This window comes from Rhinopithecus roxellana, chromosome 8 (genome assembly GCF_007565055.1).
Source record: "Rhinopithecus roxellana isolate Shanxi Qingling chromosome 8, ASM756505v1, whole genome shotgun sequence".
NCBI lineage: Eukaryota > Metazoa > Chordata > Mammalia > Primates > Cercopithecidae > Rhinopithecus > Rhinopithecus roxellana.
In genome coordinates, this window is record NC_044556.1 from 133931273 (window position 1) to 133949356 (window position 18084).

General features: G+C 40.4%; 1 protein-coding gene across 2 annotated transcripts in view; it reads left to right on the top strand.

Moving 5' to 3' along the window:
• RGL1 (ral guanine nucleotide dissociation stimulator like 1) overlaps positions 1 to 18084 on the top strand; it is a 126340-nt gene that overhangs the window by 68737 nt on the left and 39519 nt on the right. For both annotated transcript variants that reach the window (XM_010368949.2, XM_030935218.1), the window contains 4 exons: positions 8407 to 8591; positions 11590 to 11714; positions 12523 to 12738; positions 16456 to 16559. In XM_010368949.2, coding sequence (XP_010367251.1) covers positions 8407 to 8591; positions 11590 to 11714; positions 12523 to 12738; positions 16456 to 16559 — 630 coding nt within the window. The remainder of the gene's footprint in view (positions 1 to 8406; positions 8592 to 11589; positions 11715 to 12522; positions 12739 to 16455; positions 16560 to 18084) is intronic.

Here is an 18084-nt window from a genome sequence, read left to right on the forward strand (position 1 = left end):
AGTCCAGAGTTCAGGCTTTGTACAATGTCAGGACCCTCTAAAGTTATCTGGCTAAAACAAGAATGTCTTCAATTGCAAAGGTTTCAACTTCCAAGGCTTCTGGATGTTGGAATCTTTGCCTCACGGTGATTTCTGATGTTAGGGCTAGACTGATTATATAAGGTATACCACATTTATTTCTACGATCCCTAAACTGGCGACTATTTATCAATTAGGAAACTCACTTTCTATGACAGAAGAAAACATTTCTGCCTATATTCATTCTACCTGTGCCCTTTTCCTGCTGACATTTTTACACGATAAAATGCTGTCTTTTTAAATAAAATATGAACCAGATGGAAAAAGCAAATTGTTTGTAGGGCAGATTTATTACAGTCATTGAATTCAGAAGCGAAGAGAATGTAAAGAAGGGATATTAACCATATAGAGCTTTTACACCATGAATCTTCATTCTCTGAATTTTATTTAAGATGACCATATCTCCCTCTCTCTATATATAACTTTATTTAAAGAGATTTAAAACTCCTCAGGAAATGATGCTTTATTTCTTTCCTTTAATGACTATCATAAGGTTGAAATTGTTTCTGTTTTCTTTTCTTTAATTGAATCTCATCAGTTTCCTTCTGGAATGCCAAGTTTTGTTTTCTCAAATTCTCTACCATAGTAGTACTTCAAATTGTTGAAATCGTTCTGCTTTCATTTCCACATATTCGAAGATATGTGTATTGTTCTTGTAATCTTTTCCCAGAAGTTGTAAACAGTGACACCAAATTTCAGTCACTGGTAAAGGATCATGTAAATAGCAGTAATCCAAGACATTGGACACACTTTAAAGAAAAAGGAAAGGAGTTAAAGAAAGTTGGCTGTGTTACGTTACTGCCTCAGAAACTTCACAGTGGAAGGTTAAAAAATCTTCCCAGAGAGTTTGCAATCAATATTCATTCCTGCAAATTCAGATGCCCTAAGAAGGCAATTGAAATTAATTGGAGTGATTATAACAAAAATGGGGAAAAGGAGGAGGGGTGAAGAACAGCAAAAACAAGATTTAAAACTTCAATTTAGAAGAATTAAAGGTTATAATGTGAAAGGAAGTTTTTTTAAGTGAAACAAAAGAAATAAAGAAGTGATATGTCATATCGAGGAGTCTGGTATTGTCTTTAAAATATCCCTACAGGACAAAGAAAAAAGAAAAAAACGTAGTTTTATAAGTCGTTAGCATTCTAAGTCAAGTCTGCATTTTAGGGACATGGGTAGAAAGCCCCGAGCAGAAACTGATGTTCTAATAATTGAGGAAGAAAAAAACAACATTGATAATCAATGACTCAAAAAGAAGACAAGTCAATCATATGAGTGTCTTAAGTACTGTAGTTAAGAACCCTGTGTTAAGTTCTGGCAAGTAGCATTTTCTACATTAAAGAATGTCTCTTTTAGAAAGGAAAACAGACATCACAATTAGACTGTGTTGTTTGATTCACTGTACAGCATTGTAAACAATGAAAATGATGACACCGCCCTTGCCACCACCATTGGCTACAGTTTGTGGTATGCTTACTTTGTGCAAAGCATTCTGCTAAGTACTTTATATTTGTGTCTTCTTCAGCCATCATAAATATGCTGAGATATTGTCCTCACTTTATAGGATATAAAGTGAAGCCTCAGAGAAGTTATGTATTTTGACTAAGATCAGACATCTGGTTAAGTGACAGGTCTGATATTTGAACTCTCGTCCAACTGACTCCAAGACCTGAGTGGGAAGCCCAGGCACGCCATTCATAGAAGAGTGTTGGGATCTCGGATACTCAAGATTTCCCTCCCCATTTACCTATATCATAATAAGAAGACTGCAGAAGTACATGAAGAACTAGATTACATTATCACTGTTGTGACTAATGTTTTAGATTGTTATTATTCTGAGATCTTTTAATTTGTCATTATTTCCATTGCTCTATGCTGTTTTGCCTGGCTCTTGCTTTATTATTGAATGAATACCCTGAGCAAGGTTTGCACACAGCTGTTAGAAATGTGGAGGCTAGACCTTTTTCCTGGGGAAGGAGATGGGTTGAAGGATGTGAGGAAACAAGACCAAATTAGGCCCATCAAAGGAGAACCTGCTTCCTGTTCCTCATGCCTTGTAGCATCTGTAACTAGCAACGGAAACTCAGTTCTAGTGGTGAAAACTATAGAAGGCCTCAGCCATTTTTTTCAATAGAGTTCTATTTATAACATGAAAACTCCCTTCTTGGACTGTGGGGAATGAGTTATTGAGGTCCCTGAAAGATAATTTTGGTGACTGGCGATGTCGTTTTCTAATAATAGCTAGAATTTATTGACTACTTAGTAGGAATGGTCCCTGTGTTAAGTACTGTACATACTTGTTAAATCCTCATAATGATTATGTCTTATTATTCTTATTTTACAGAGGAGGAACCTGGGGCGTAGGTTAAGGAACATGTCCAAGCCTACACAGTGAATAAATGCAAGAGCTGGGATTTAACCCAGGCCTTAGCCTCTGTGCTGCATGACCTTTACTATTTTTCCTCTGATAAAAATGAAAATATTTCTCTTAAGTACTTAGCTTGGGAATGAAAGACAGGTGTGTAAATAACCTTGACTTTGGGTAGTTGGCTTCAGACTTATCCATCCTACTCCAGTCCCTCTCCCACTCACATTTACTGTCTTTCCATATGTCTTCTTTTCATAATCCTTTTCTTCCTCCTTCTTGCCGTGGAGGTTTTTTTTCTCTTCTCTCCCTTCCCCATAGCCCCCGCATTGCCCTTGCCTTCTTAGTGCTTAGATCTGACTCTGGCTTTGTTGGCATTTATTTCCCTTGTCTTTTCTCAATGTCTCTTTCACGTCTCCTTCTAGTATTTGAATCTCTATTTACCAATAGCACTGAAATGTGACAATGTAAAGTGTAAAAAAGCAATGCAGGACAACCTTGACAGGTCCAGATAATAATATTTTCATCCTTTCCAGGAAAAAAACAAAGAGGAAAGCTCTGTATCTTTCTTTGTTCCTTCTCATCAGGAAAATCATCTATCTGGAGGTCTCAGAGGCAGCTTCTATCTGGCAACCTTCCCTGAAACAGGAAAACTGTTCTATGATTAGGAGAGCAAGGTGGAGGGTCCAGCCCAGAGTCGAGGTCAAAGTTGACTTAGACTTCAGTCCTTGAAGGACGAAGTGTATTAGATCCCGCCCTCAGAGCTTGGCAGAAGTTACTTCATTGCTTGAAAGGCCCACCCTCTGCGTAAATCTTCTTACCTTTTCATTATCTGCAGCGAAGAGAAGATCCAGTTCTCAGAGAATGTCTTAAAATAGAAAAACATTTTGCTGCCTTTGAGAAATAGTTCCATGTCTTATTTTCTGCTGATGATTAAGTACAAAAAATTATTATTTCAAATAGATTTCTGGGGAAGGAAAAGAGCTCTAGATGGATAGTGTTATTCTTTTTGTCACGGTAATCCTATTTCTTGGCTCAGAGGTTACACATCATGGGAGAGGTGACTTCATACCTGGAAAAATTTGTAGTGAACATTTGACCAATTATAGAGTATTTTACTGCCTATGGAATGTTAATATGATTTAATACGTTTACCTAAAATCTGCATTCATTAAAAAATCTGTGGTTTGCGCATAATCGCTGCCTAAATGCTTGCCTCAGCCCTCTCTGCATTGCATGCCTGAAGATCCCTGGGGTGGCTAGAAGTTCTGAACCATTTTCTTTTATCTCTCAGCCAAGGCGCATCTGTCTAATGTCTTCTAACCAGGTGTTATTAGGTGTGATTTCTGGTTGGCTGAGAAATCAATGAGTGGTCAAGTGCAGTGGCTCATGCCTATAATCCCAGCACTTCGGGAGGCCAAGGCGGGTGGATCACCTGAGGTCAGGGGTTTGAAACCAGCTTGGCCAACATTGTGAAACCTGGTCTCTACTAAAAATAAAAAAAAATTAGCCAGGCACGGTGGTGCGTGCCTGTAATCCCAGCTACTCGGGAGGCTGAGGCAGGAAAATCGCTTGAACCTGGGAGGCGAAGATTGCAGTGAGCCGAGATCATGCCACTGCACTCCAGCCTGGGCAAGAGTGAGACTCTGTCTCAAACAAAAAAAAAACAAAACAAAACAAAAAAAAAAATCAATGAGTATAGCAGATTTCATCATGCTCCTTTCCCCCAACTCTTTATATTTTTTAGTTTGACAGATCTTTACGTCCTCTACAAGTGTTTAGCTCTTTCACCACAGGACCTCTGCCTCATTGCTGCCCCAGAGTCCTCATCCCACTGACTCCTAACGCTTACGATCTCAGCTTTCACATCATTTCCTCAGGGAGACCCTCCTTAAAGCCTTGACCAGGTCAGCTCCCTCGGAAGTTCAGTGCTTCCCTGGGACCCTGGACTTCCTGTATTGTGATGCTCATCACATAAATTGTTTTTGTGATTCTGGAAAATAAAGGGCACTCAACAAATATTAGTTTAATTGGTGAATGAATTCTCCCTAGGGGTCTGTTTTCTTAGAAGCGAAAGTCCTAGAAGCTGCTTTAGTAAGTTTCACACAGTGACATCTGAGCATGTCTTCCTTCCCCTATAGACGATTGCAGTCGTTTGGAAAGGGCTCACACACTACAGAGTTTTGTATGTTGCCAAGAATGCCTGAGGTAGAAAACTCAAATTTGGTTGTCTCCTCTGCTATCAGTTTTGGGCCCCTGGCCTTGGCCACCTATTTCCCCTTGTGACTGAGGAGTTTTGTTCTGTGATCCACCAAAGATTACTTTGGAAGAGGAAATCACATACTGACTTTTCTCCTGACTGAATTTAGGTTATGTCACAATTGTAATCATCCAGTTTGGCTTCAGGAATTACTTCTGTCTTTACAAGTTATTCAAGAATCATCTCTTGCAGTTAATACTACAGTTTGATATCTTTGATTTGTCCCAGAGAGGATACCTCAAGGTATATGTATGTGGGCACGTATGTGCGTGTGTGTTTGTTCACAGCAGCCATCTTCTTCCAGCAGGCCTGAAGTCACACGTGTCATAGCATAGCTTGTATTCTGTGTCATTGTTCCTGTGAGAGGTGGCAGATTCTTTGAGTCAATTTCTGTGAGTGCTGATGGATTTTCGCTGAGTCATTTTACCTTTTCAATCCCTTCCTTCTGTGACTTCTGGCAAGTAGTTGTAAGACTGTTGACAATTATGTTTCTCTCCAGGTATCTCAAAATGTCCTTGTTGACATTTTACCGTTTGAAATCACAACTGATCAGTGTCAGGAAGATGAAGAAGGTGTTATTATATCTCTTCCCCAGAGAAGGGGGTCAGTGGAGTTAACTGACCTATCCAAGCTTCCTTGGTTCCCTGGTGGGAGAGCCAGGTTGAGGAATAGAATTTTCCTTCTCTGGGTCTCCAAGCATCCTGTCTGGGTCTGTGTACAGCACCAAGTGGCTTCTGTCGTCTGACAGACATACCAGTCCTGTAAATTTGTGACTTCAAACTAGAATTTCCCTTCAGCTATAAGATTCTTGACATCCCCCCCACTCTGTTCTGGTTAGTATATAAGTTAGATCTTAGGAGTGGAGCCAGGCTGGGTAAGACAGAAAAGCCACTGGCCAGTAATCCTGTTTTTCTTTTCATCATTATTTTGCCATGTTGCTTTTTTTTTTTGAAATCTTAAAAGTTTCGCATTTGTATCTACTTCTAAATCTATCAAGAACGGAAAGTTTCTTCCCAGGGCTGGCACACACAAAGCTACTGTGAGCCTTGGGCATGTGTCCAGACCTTTCCAGAAAGCCTCCCTGCCTGGCGTGCTGAGAAACGCTCTGCCGATGAGGAGGGCAGGGGTCTGCCTGTGTTCTATTGTGCTGTTTGTGTATGTCTTTCCCTTTCTCTGTTTCTTCTTCCTCCTCCCCCTTCATTCCCCCTTTGTGTGAAAATGCTTTTTTCTGGTTGATTCAGTGTCTGAGTTTGTGGTGAACTTTCAAAGCCTTCTTAGGCTAAGCTACAGGAAGGTCACTGTCACAAAGGGTAAAAAAAATGCATAGATTGCCAGAGTTCATTGAAAACATCAGATTGAGGAACACAAAATGTCCACCTAAGGGCAGGTGCAGTCTGGGCGAAGGCTCCTCTTTAGAACTCCCCTAGTTCTTCTGAGGCTGCAGCTTTCCATGGAGGTGAGTGCTGTGTGCCCATCAGAAACACTCACACAAGCATGCAGAGATGGAAGCAAGGATGCACATATTTTGTAGTTGTGAGAACCTGAAAATAACTTAAATACCTGCCTTGCAGTAGAATAATACTTAATTATGGTGTGTCCATATCATGAGGAACAATAAGATAGATCTAGAGGTAATGATGAAGTATCTGTAACATACTGCTCAGTAAAAAAGCCCATATCTATCTATCTATCTATCTATCTATCTATCTATCTATCTATCTATCTATCTTTCTTTCTTTCTTTCTTTCTTTCTTTTTGGAATAAATAATGAGTTTTATCATAATAATTAAGGATCACAGGCATTTAAGAAGTAAGTAATATATTAGCATCACTGACTCTTACCTGTAATTTTGTGTTTCTGTCTGGGTGTCTTTTCAGTGAAACACTGTCTTCTTGTTAGGCTGCTGCTGTTTTTGACTTGAGTATATGATGTGAATTATCACCTCTTCATATCTGTTTTTCCATCAGTGTCGTCCTAAGAGTATCTTTTCACTGAAATATTAAGAAACATTAAGCTAGTGGTATTAATTAGATTAATTCATCCCTCTTTTTAAAGGTACAAAACTCTTTTTCTGTAAAAGTCAAGCTGATGTATGCAAATGTCAGGTTTTCAATTAATTTCTTCTGGCTTTCTGGAAGGAAGTGAAATTATTGTTTATAATTTCATTTAATCTGGACTAAATGTTTGGAGTATTGAATTATTTCTATGACTTTCATTTGATGGTTTTACGTATCTACTTTAGATGCAGATAATTGAATATTATAGTTCCAATTGCTTTAACATTCCACATTAGTGAAACAATGATGTACACCATAGTGAAAACAGTAACGCATTTATTTTCCTTCTGTTTGTACTTCAATTCCAAAAGTTAAGCATTAAATTGGCTTTAGTCATACTTAATGCTTTGATGATAGTCCAACTTCTTGGTGTGAAATCAAGATGTGAAGAAAGTTAGACACACCTGTGAAAGCCCAGCTTTCAGTTTCACACATGTGGGTAATAACTTAGTCCAGTTATAGTTTAACTAAAAAAAAAAAACAATTTGTTTGAAGTATAATTAGATGATAATTTTAAAATGTGCTAAAAAATTCTTTTTGGCTGAAAAATTTTGATAAAGTGTTTAGTTAAGATGAGGTGTGGTGTCTCTGTCAATAAAATATGCATGGATTAATTTATAGTCCCTGTCATCTTCTCCAGCCTTCAGCAGTGAATATGCCTGGACTGTATGGGGTGACTGCTTGCTAGGCAGGCAGAGTATTCTGTTCTTCTCCTTGTCTGTGGCATGTGATTGAGTCAGGAGTGTTGGTAAAGTCCTCTTTGAAGATGAAGCATAGAATAACGGCACTCAAAACATTTTATTCTTTTTATCCTTCAGCTATTTGTCTCTTGCCTTCAGTGAGTGGCTGCCGCTAACCTAAAGACAACATGCTGTGTTATTACTAACATACTGGAGGGAGCTGTGCACACACAAATGATCCGGTCTCTTTTTGTGCCCTGGAAGCTTGTCTTCCCCAAGGTGGACTCTGTGTGATCCACGGAGCTATCAGAAGAAATCACCTTTGCTTATCAAGTTTTTCTCCTTTATCTTTTAAAGATATAACTTCGCTACCTATTATTTCTCGTACTTGAAATATATTCTCCTCATTGTAATTTGAGAAACAAAAGGATAATTTTATGAGGACATTTTCAGTGTTCATGCTGAAGCCCTGGTGATCCTTGTCAACTTGAATTTATGCATTTTTCTTTCCAAACTCAGGTACTTCCTTTAATCAGATGGATTTCTGGCCTACCGGCAATCAGTTATTTCCTAACATATTAGGTGACAGATTTTGTGGGATTTAATTTGAGCATAATCTTATTGTGTACAGATTGCTTTGAAGTTTCTTCAGGACTCACTAAACCTTCTACACATCAACTTTTCTGCCCTGTATGGGTTTTTCCAAAGTTTAGCCTCCTTAAAACAAACAAACAACAGCAAAAATACATTATCAGCTTCCCTGCAGCACTCCACTTAAAACAATAAAGTTTAATTTGTTTTCAAGTGCTTTAAATCCATTGATGTTTCTAGGAACTTTTGGATGAATGATCTGTTGACCACCTACCCAAGTTTCCCGAGGTGACCCTGGGATCTGCCCTGGTGTCCAGGGATTATTTTGCCTCCCCACAGCCAGTTGGGTGCAGTGACTCTCCATTTCTCTTTCTCAGTGCAATCGCTTCAATACTGAGGGCCTGGCTTGACCAGTGTGCAGAAGACTTCCGAGAGCCCCCTCACTTCCCTTGCTTGCAGAAACTGCTGGATTATCTCACAAGGATGATGCCAGGCTCTGACCCAGAAAGAAGGGCACAAAATCTTCTTGAGCAGTTTCAGAAGCAAGAAGTGGAAACTGACAGTGAGTACTTGAGTGTTCGCAGTACAAGGCTAGATTCTGATTCTCCAGCCTCCACGCTGGAGAAAGGTTCTCTCTGTGCTCGCTGATAGGATACCTTAGTACCCTCAAAACAACATGCTGCTGGAGGATTGGCTTGGGTATAAAATTCTCAAGGTTACTGAAGGACTAATTATAGAGCCTAGAATTTTAGACAGAGAAGGGGATTTTCAAGACTACCTAGTCTGGCTCCCTCATTTTATGGATGAGGAAACTGTGGAAACTCCAGCTCAGAAAAATTAAGTAATTTCCTGGGGTTTCTTCTGTTACCAAGAAGAGGGTCTCCTTGATGAACTTTAATCTTCCCTTATCAACATGTACCGTGCTGAACCTGAATTTGCATTTTATTACCTGCTTAATGGCTCCTTCTATCCTTCCATCACAACCACCCCCATCTAGCAGTCAAGGAATGAAGTCCAGTTCTGATCCTGCCCTCCCAAAAGCTTGGAAAAGGTGTTTGTCCTTCAGTATGGAAAAGCATCACTGTAACGGGTCCCCTGCCAGTGCAGATTACCGTCATTTAGCATCTCTAAAGGCCTCATCAAAGAAGTTTCTGTGCCTGTTTTTCCCTGTTTGAGGAATTGACCTCCTGTTTTCAAGGACAAAGGAAAGGCAACCACTGCAGGTCATGAGGTGCTTGAACTATTAGGCTTTGAAGAAAGTCAGAAAGAGGCTGGGACAGGCTTCCAGTGTGACGTTGTATCCCCTCACTGGGGTGCTGGGTGACAGTTGCCATGGTGGCTGACCCACTTGGAGCTTCTGACAGGCATTTCCCTGAAGGGATGCCTGACTTCATCAGTGAGGGAAAGGAAATGTTCCTCAGAACCAATAAGGAAAAGTTGCATCAGCTCCAAAGAAAATAGACCTAAATTCCAAACAATACCTGCTGAATTTCTTATGGATGGGGGACCCAGAGAGAGGGAAATGCAGTTGCATCATTGGAAGCTGACTGCCAAATACTCTATATCTCAGATGACCTCATCTGCCAGGAATGTTTGAATACCGGGGGGCACTCTTCCAGCTGCAGACCTCAGCTCCCTTCAGGGCCTCCATGCCTGGCTTTGTGCTGGAGTGGAAAACGCTGTGTTGGAGCCCAGCTCTCCCCACTGGGGCTGCCCCTGGCTCCGAGCCTAATTGGGGGAACCGGTGGGACCAGTCATTCATTGTTTCCAACACAGGGACTGCGAGGCAGAGCTCATTTGGCAGGCTGAGGCAGGGGAGAGGGAGATTGCCTCAGTTCCCATGTGCTTGTTTTACCCAATTTTACTCCTGCAGAAGAAGCAAGCTCTCCTATATGTTTTTAAAAAGTAAAATTATGCTTCATGTTTTTACTTACCTCTGGAGGAGAATCAAAAGCAGAAAACAGTGAAGGCATGGACTATGCCCCAGAGAGAAAGGATCATGTAATCTTCATGCACAGCAACGTTATAGACACACATTGAGCTGCTGTGTTTGCTGAATGAATGAATGAATGAATGAATGAATGAATGAATGAATAGAAAGATCAAGCCTTAGCACATACCCTCCTCCTTGATTGAAGTGGGTTAGGCTCTGCATTGCAGGGCAACTGGGATATGTGTATGTATTTGTTGACAGGGTAGGGGAGAGGCCCTTTCTGAACCTTTATTTGGGATCCCAAGTTTCTAATTACTCCACTAAATGAAACAGTGCCAGAGTTGTATGGAGGAAGAATTATGAAATTAGATTGCTTAACATCCTCCATGTCACAGGGTTTTAGCTTCCTTTAGCTTGTACCTGTTTGTGTCGCAGACTCCAGGGATAGGCAGTGATCCCCTCCTGCGTTTTCCGGTCATAATCCAACCCCATTCGCATCTGGACCTTCAAGTCCAGGGTAGAGGGGCAATCCTTAAATCACATACCTGCCACCAGCGTAGACAGATACCCACATGCTGCCCCAAAGGGGAAGTGGTGTAGTTGAAAAGAAGCTCCTTTTCCCTGGAAAATGAAGAAAAGCCATTGTGACTTAATCCAAGATGCCCAATAGTCTTTAATTCTACAAAGAAAGAAAGAAAAGGCTCAAAATATAGGCGTTCTGGGGGAGTAGTAACATGCTGATTTACATTTCTGCTAAGATATAACTGAATGTAACTAGAGTTTTCTTTCCTTGAGAACAGGTTTGACAGGAAGCAGTGCGAGGGGTGTGAAGGGGCTGAGGTTGGGAAACAACCTGAGCAGTGGGGAAAGCTTCCAGGAAAGGAAGGCTGGGGATTTAAGTCAGAAAAACTTCATCAAATTTCAGTCTTTCCAAATGGAGACTGGAGGTCCTGTTCCAGGTGTGGGCTCTTCTGCTTTTTATTCGGAGTCCTGGGTATGGATTTTCTCCATGCTGTGTCCTATGTAATTTGCTAATTGATGACCTTGTCTGTGATAGGTTCGGGTGGATTTAGTTGAAGACTGTTCTGCTTCATGCATTCTTAGCTTTGGGTGGAAGTTGAAAGTGACTGAACATTTTGAGAATTTTGAGGGCTTCGTCAGCATTTCTAACACCAAAATGGCTCATTTTATTGCCCAAGTCTGACCTGCCTTCATGGCGAGTCCTTCCAGGCTTCTGGTTATAAGTCGCCCAGCAACCAAGAATTGCATGGTTGGGGTTTAGGAGTTAGTTGGATTAGTCCTGGAGCTGATCTGATCAAAGAGTTTGCAAGAGCCCTAGACGAAGGACTCTCTCTAGACTTTGCCTATCCTGGTTCTGTCCTTGGCTTAGGAGCCAGTGGTTTGTCAGAGTGAGAGCATGAGGGCTCTGATCTTAATAGAGAATCCAAGAACAAGCAGAGATGGGAAGATCTCCGTTGCTCTTAGATGTGTTGTGCTTGTGGTTGTCTCCCTGGGAGTGTTCTGGAGGATTGGCCCTCTTCTTCCTAAATAAAAGAAGTCTGATGACTCTATAAGCAAGATTATATACACTGGCACCAAATTACTAATCTTTTCCATATGTGAACAGATGGGCTTCCCAACACGGTCTCCTTCAGCCTGGAAGAGGAAGAGGAACTGGAGGGTGGAGGGTCAGCAGAATTCACGTGCTTCTCAGAAGATCTCGTGGCAGAGCAGCTGACCTACATGGATGCAGTATGTCTTCTCTTTGTGATCCAGTGTACTTTCACTTAAAACATGGGAGAGTGATGGCACTGGTGCCCCAGAGAGAGCAGTGGGATAATGTGATTTTAAGTTTTTTTGAATCCCTGAGAGAGGCTGTGCCTGCAGGTGCAGAGTTAAGATGTGACTTGAATCAATCATCTGAATAATTCAGGCCTGAGCTCTTCTCGCAACTCTAGGAGAAGGTGCTTTTGGAGCTCAAGACACAGAGGGAAATAAGAATTCGAATCCCTGTGAAACAAAATCTGCCTTGTTCTGTGGGTATTTTTCTCCCTTTACACTCATAAATATTTCAAGATCTGAACTGTTTATTTGGAGGACTGTAAAGGGATCAAAGTATAAGTCAGGATAAAATAAATTCACAGAATCCACATGTGATTGTATCTGGCTCCTCATTTCCACGTGTGTTTTCTGTACTTTTGAAGTTTGAATATTTTTGTGAGCTGGACATATTTGAGTATGTCAGTCACATTGCAGAGGTCGGCGTTAGCTGATAAATACAAGAGGACTGTGAGGAGTTATCGTGGTAGCTTTAGCTCTTCTGCTTTACCACTTTTGAGAAAGCAGCGTGGAATATGGTGGAGATTTTCCTTCTAGTAAACATTATCGATGAGTATATTATTTACTTTTGTCCGTTGAAATGGACACCATGAGGCAAATCAAGTAGAAAAGGATTATTCGGGCATTCACAAAATTACCAATTTACAGATGACCCAGATGACATGCTTTGCCATATGAAATGTCTGTGTTGTCCTTAAAGTCAGTTCCTCTTTTGTTCCAGCAACTCTTCAAGAAAGTAGTGCCTCACCACTGCCTGGGCTGCATTTGGTCTCGAAGGGATAAGAAGGAAAACAAACATTTGGCTCCTACGATCCGTGCCACCATCTCTCAGTTTAATACCCTCACCAAATGTGTTGTCAGCACCATACTGGGGGGCAAAGAACTCAAAACTCAGCAGAGAGCCAAAATCATCGAGAAGTGGATCAATATCGCTCATGTAATTGCCTTTTATAAAATATTCTTTGTGTTTGGTAGATGCAAGAGACTACTCCATCACTTTGTTTAAATGGTTTAGCTGTTTGGTTGAAAAGGCAGTCAAAAGACCATATATGAGAGCCCGCTGGGTTTTTGTTGTTGTTCCAGAGTAAGAAAAAAGTTGCCTTTCTAAACTTGGCAGCTTATTTATTTTCCTCTTTTTTAAAAAATTGGTCCCCTACTCACTTCTTCCCAGTTATGGGCTCTCATACTGCTACCTCTCCAGAGTAAGACATTCTGTCTGCTTTCCCCTTTGTATTCATGACAGACTGAGTGTTGGTTTCAGCACCATATTCAGTAAATATAAATGGATGGTCTGCATGTCAAAACAGACAGCTCTTCAACCCAGAGTAATTACCTATGCCCCATCCTAGTACCTGGAGGCATTACATCTTCTGCAGTTTTGAAGAGCTGGTACTTTCTCAGAGTCCTGAATCTCTTTTCTAAAGGACTGAGACACTTACAGAGATCTCATATTAATCTGAGGTCATATCTCATATTAATCTGAAGTTGGAGGGGAAGAGTCTATTCCTAGGTCTGACTCACATTCTTCCGAGTGTTGGAGTCTAGTCTCTTGGATGAACTGCTTACATACCATGGGACCTCCCCTTCTCAGCATCTTATGTCATGACTGAGAAAATGGCAACAGTGTGCAGTCAGTGGGCCACCAAATATTTTGTGAACTCCTAATGTGTGTAAACCACAGTATTATGTACTTAGAGGACATACTAGGATAGAGCATAATTGTTTGTTTACAGGAACCCATACTCAAACAAGGAAGTTAAGATACACTGGAATTATCTCAGCCTGAGGCAGTAGAGGAGTGAGGCCATGGGAGATAAGCACTGTAAAAGTGGAGGAGAGAGGAATCATTTCTGATTGGGTGATCAAGGAAGGTTTCACAGACGAATTGACATTTGAAATTAACTTTGAATAACAGATAGGATTTTTGGTATTTGAAGAGTAGAGGGGTATTTTTTTTTCTAGGCAGAAGAAATTACATCAGCAAAATAATGATTGTGAAAAATTGTGACTATGAAAATATCATAGTAATTTGTGTTCTGGGCTCTATGGGTCAACTCTCAACCAAAGCACATTTTGCTTTATATCCCCTTAAATATATTTTTCCTTCAGCCCCTATCGATAGGGCGTAATGTTACATTCTCTTTTATTGTCTTTGATTAAAGAGTGGAGACACAATTGTGCCAGATAATTTGCCATGTTTTGAATCTTCAGGTAGTCTGTTATTGCAGACTTCTTAGTGTATGACAAAAGGCAGCAAGAAACAAAGAGTATAAGTTGCATAAACAACTTATTATATTTCTCCTATTCTAAATCGAGCTTATTGCTCAGCAAGTAAGGGATACAAAAGAAGTTCTGAGTGAGATATAGCGTGGAAGTTCTCTGTCTTTTTAGAATGATAAGGAATTTTTTTTTTTTTTGCCATAAATGTCACAGCATGTCTCAAAAACAGACTGTCTACCCCAATTCATTCAACTACTTTGGCTATAGTGACAATATAACATCTGTATATATGACATAGTGGGGCTCAAGGGGTGACTTTTGGTCCAAATTGAATATAAATTGTGCATTATGTGGTAGTAAGAAATACAAGTTGAATCATTTGAAGTATATTTCAAATCCCATATCATGGCTAATAATAAAGCCAAGGGCCTTTGCTGTTTTTGGTGATATCACTTCCTAATATTGATTATGTTGTATCTTTTGCAATTGTCTAGGGAAATATAAAATAATGAGACTCACGAGTGGTTTGCTACCAAGATTTAGTTTACTTTTCCTGCATTCATCGTAGTCAATTTCTATTGAAAGGATGTTTGAAAAAGAAAATTTTTCTGACTTAAAATGACTGTATTTTCTTGGACAGCCCTTAATGGTATGTTTTTACTTTTGCATCACATCTCCTGGAAGATGCCTCTTTTTCTAGAAATGGGGCCAGATGCCTTTTGTACTCTTTTAAACCCTTAGTTTAAACCTTTTTTTGAGTAATGTGTTCCATATGTTTATTTCAATTTGCACGATATATCTGTGCCTGAGTTCCTTTTTTTATTACAAGTTTCCTGATTTTTAGAATATAACTTTTGTGAACCTTTGTTGAACCATGCTCCCATAGGCTTAGTTTCCAGATTGCAATTCAGAACATTTCTCTTGTTCTCTGTCTCTTCCCCTCCTTCCCTCCCTTCCTCCTTCCCTTCCTTCCCATCCTTGCCTTCCCTTCCCTTCCCTTCCCTTCCCTTCCCTTCCCTTCCCTTCCCTTCCCTTCCCTTCCCTTCCCTTCCCTTCCCTTCCCTTCCGTTCCCTTCCCTTCCCTTCCCTTCCCTTCCCTTCCCTTCCCTTCCCTTCCCTTCCCTTCCCTTCCCTTCCCTTCTTTCCTCTCTTTCTTTGTTTCTCTCTTTCTCTCTCTTTTTCTCTTTATATCTTTCCAAATAAGGGGAGGACATTGAGGCATTTTAAAAGGGTGGACATGACTTTTATTAAGTACTTTGGCATTTACTCTAAAGAAAACGTTTGAGGGTTTGTTTGGCATAGTTTTCAGTGTCCAGATTTTGGCATGCTAACTTAGAGTGCTGTTTTTCCTTCATATTCAGGTTTAACATTTCTTTGTGGAGTGATTCTCGAAGTGATTTACATTTGTACCCAATCACTCTGGGACCTCTTACCTGAGATACTGTACACAAAGCCAAATACGTGCTCACATGGTGTACTCACTTGTAAACACTGGGCCTATTACACTGTCACGTGCCTGTATATGAAGCATCTCCTTTTACATAAGGCCTGGTCCACCCTCCTCACATTGCTACCTTCCCCTTGCCAGCCAAGAATGGGACTTTCTCTCTGTCTGTTTTGCTGTCCCTACTACTCAGTCACAGGACTTGACTCCAAGGTCACTAACTGCTGATGCTATAGGATCCTTATGGTAGCTTAAGTTTAAATAGGGAGACTCTCTCCTTACCCAGAAAATGGCATCCAGAATGTTTCCTGTTCTCTTTCTGTTTTGTTTTAAAACATTGCCAAAATGAATTTATTTTAAAAGGCCAAGTTATTTTGGAAGCATTGAAGTACCAAGGTGTTTTTGAATGTTTATGGTTGCGGAACAGCCAATTTGAAACCAAATAAATGTGTATAAAAATATCCCCCTTGGCTAAGAGCATAAAAGCCAAAGTTCAACTTGTGGTGAATTTTTATTGCCAAATTATATACACCTCTGTGGACAAGGGTTGGTCATGAGATGTTCAATACCATCTGACCTCAGAGTGGCTGCTGCCCACCTCATTTTGTGGATCTAAAGAAGATCTAAAGTGCATATTTTTAGGACGTCTGTGTGCTTTCAGCAGAAGAAAGTTGCTCTTTCTAGCGTAGCTCTGTAGACTTACCTCCATTAGTGTTTTTACTAGGAAAGCTGGAAACTATAAAACTGTAACAACAACAAAAAAAAATATATTGACGGGAGAAAAACAAGCATACTGTGCCAAAATCTATAAAGTGTTTCGATGACTGGGGTGGGAGGAAGGAGCCACTTTTTGATGTTCAGTATTTATACAGCTGCCTATTTAGTGGTAAGAATTCATAGCAGCTGTGATACCTCTAAAACAGGAAACCACCAACTCACTGTAATATTGATAGTTAAATGTCTTTTATGTTTTAATCACTCCCCATACAGGAATGTAGACTCCTGAAGAATTTTTCCTCCTTGAGGGCCATCGTTTCGGCACTGCAGTCTAATTCCATCTATCGGTTAAAAAAGACTTGGGCTGCTGTCCCAAGGTAAGTTCCCAAGTGTCTGCTCTACTTTTGTTTGGCCGGGATAATTAGTTGTTGCGATGGGTCCTCACCTTCAAAGCTCATATCGCATAACTAGAGAAATATATTTGAAATCCTCTCTGTGTTTCAGGCAGGGTGCGTCTTACACATAATCATTAATGACTTTTGAGGCAGGGCTCGTGCAGAAATCAAACTCATTCTAAGTATACCAAAGCCAAGGTTATTGGCTTTGGGGATGATCTGAAGGATGTGCTTATTATCTGGATTTTGAGGGATAAAGTCGTGGAGTGATGAAGTTACAGCAATTTGCCATTACTTCTGGTTATTTTTCAGACTCACTGCAAAGCCCTAAGCTATTTTAGGACTCAAGGGGTAATGTGTGCAGATAGGACATTAGTTCTTGATGTTTAGTAGGAAACTATTTAGTTGTCCTTTTAGTTTCAGCATTTTAAAAGCTATCTTAGTGGCATTAAAAACCTTTAAATGTTCTTTTCTAAGTACCTGAAATTATTAACTGGCCACATCCTATGCTGTTTTTCTTCATATTTCTTGGTGCAACCTTTGGAATAATTAACAACTCAATTTCCTGATTTTGCACTACTGCCATCTCTTCCATTTCTGGAACTTCACTGTAGATCAAATAACTTTGTGCAAAGGACGGAAAGGTGAGGGAGGGGGCAGTTCTGATTCTCTATCACTACAGATTTAGAGGCTGGGGATTGTGTTGTGAGTACAACTAGGCCAGTTACATTAAACAAGTCTGCCCAGGTGTGAACTAGTCAGGAATTTGGGCTACATCAGGGAAGAATGTATAAATTCTGTATGGTCTATACCACATATGGTATAGTCAGTTTCAGTTAGGAGGAGAGGGAGACCAGCTGGCTTCCCAGCCAGGCTGCCTTAGTGGGGCAGAATGGAAGGTCTGGGTCCTCAGTTTCATAAGCTTACTCAAGAGTTGATCAAGCCCTTAGGGACTGACACTGTTTGAATTTGCTAGAGCCCCAAGCTGGTAAACCAGAGTTTCATAAAGTTATGCTGAAAAATGAGTGCCACAATCCTCAAACTTGCTGATAAGCTCATATTCTCATTCAGGGGATAGTCTACTTGGTGTAAGCCAAATTATTTATTAGGTGATTCTTTGATAAGTAAAAAGAAAAAATAAAGTGGATGTTTATAATGCCTTATGTTACAGAGCTGTAGAAGCCACAGCTACTTGCACTCCAAAGCTTGTGCTTTGTTTATGACACCAATATCTATCAGTAGAAGAACTGGCAGGCTTTTCAAAGACCAATGCAATTTTCATGATTATTACCCTTTTCTTGGGTTCTTTCTTCTCTGTTTTGAATAATCAAGGTGATTGTGTGTATTAAAGAGAGAATAGTTGGTTGATTTTCCTCTGCACACATTTCTCCTTAAGAACGATGGGATCATATAAAATCATTACTTGATAGACCCTGGTGAAATACGATGGGAAAATCAGAAGTGTGCAGTGTCCCCGCCCTCCAACCTCTACTTCACCTCCTCTTTC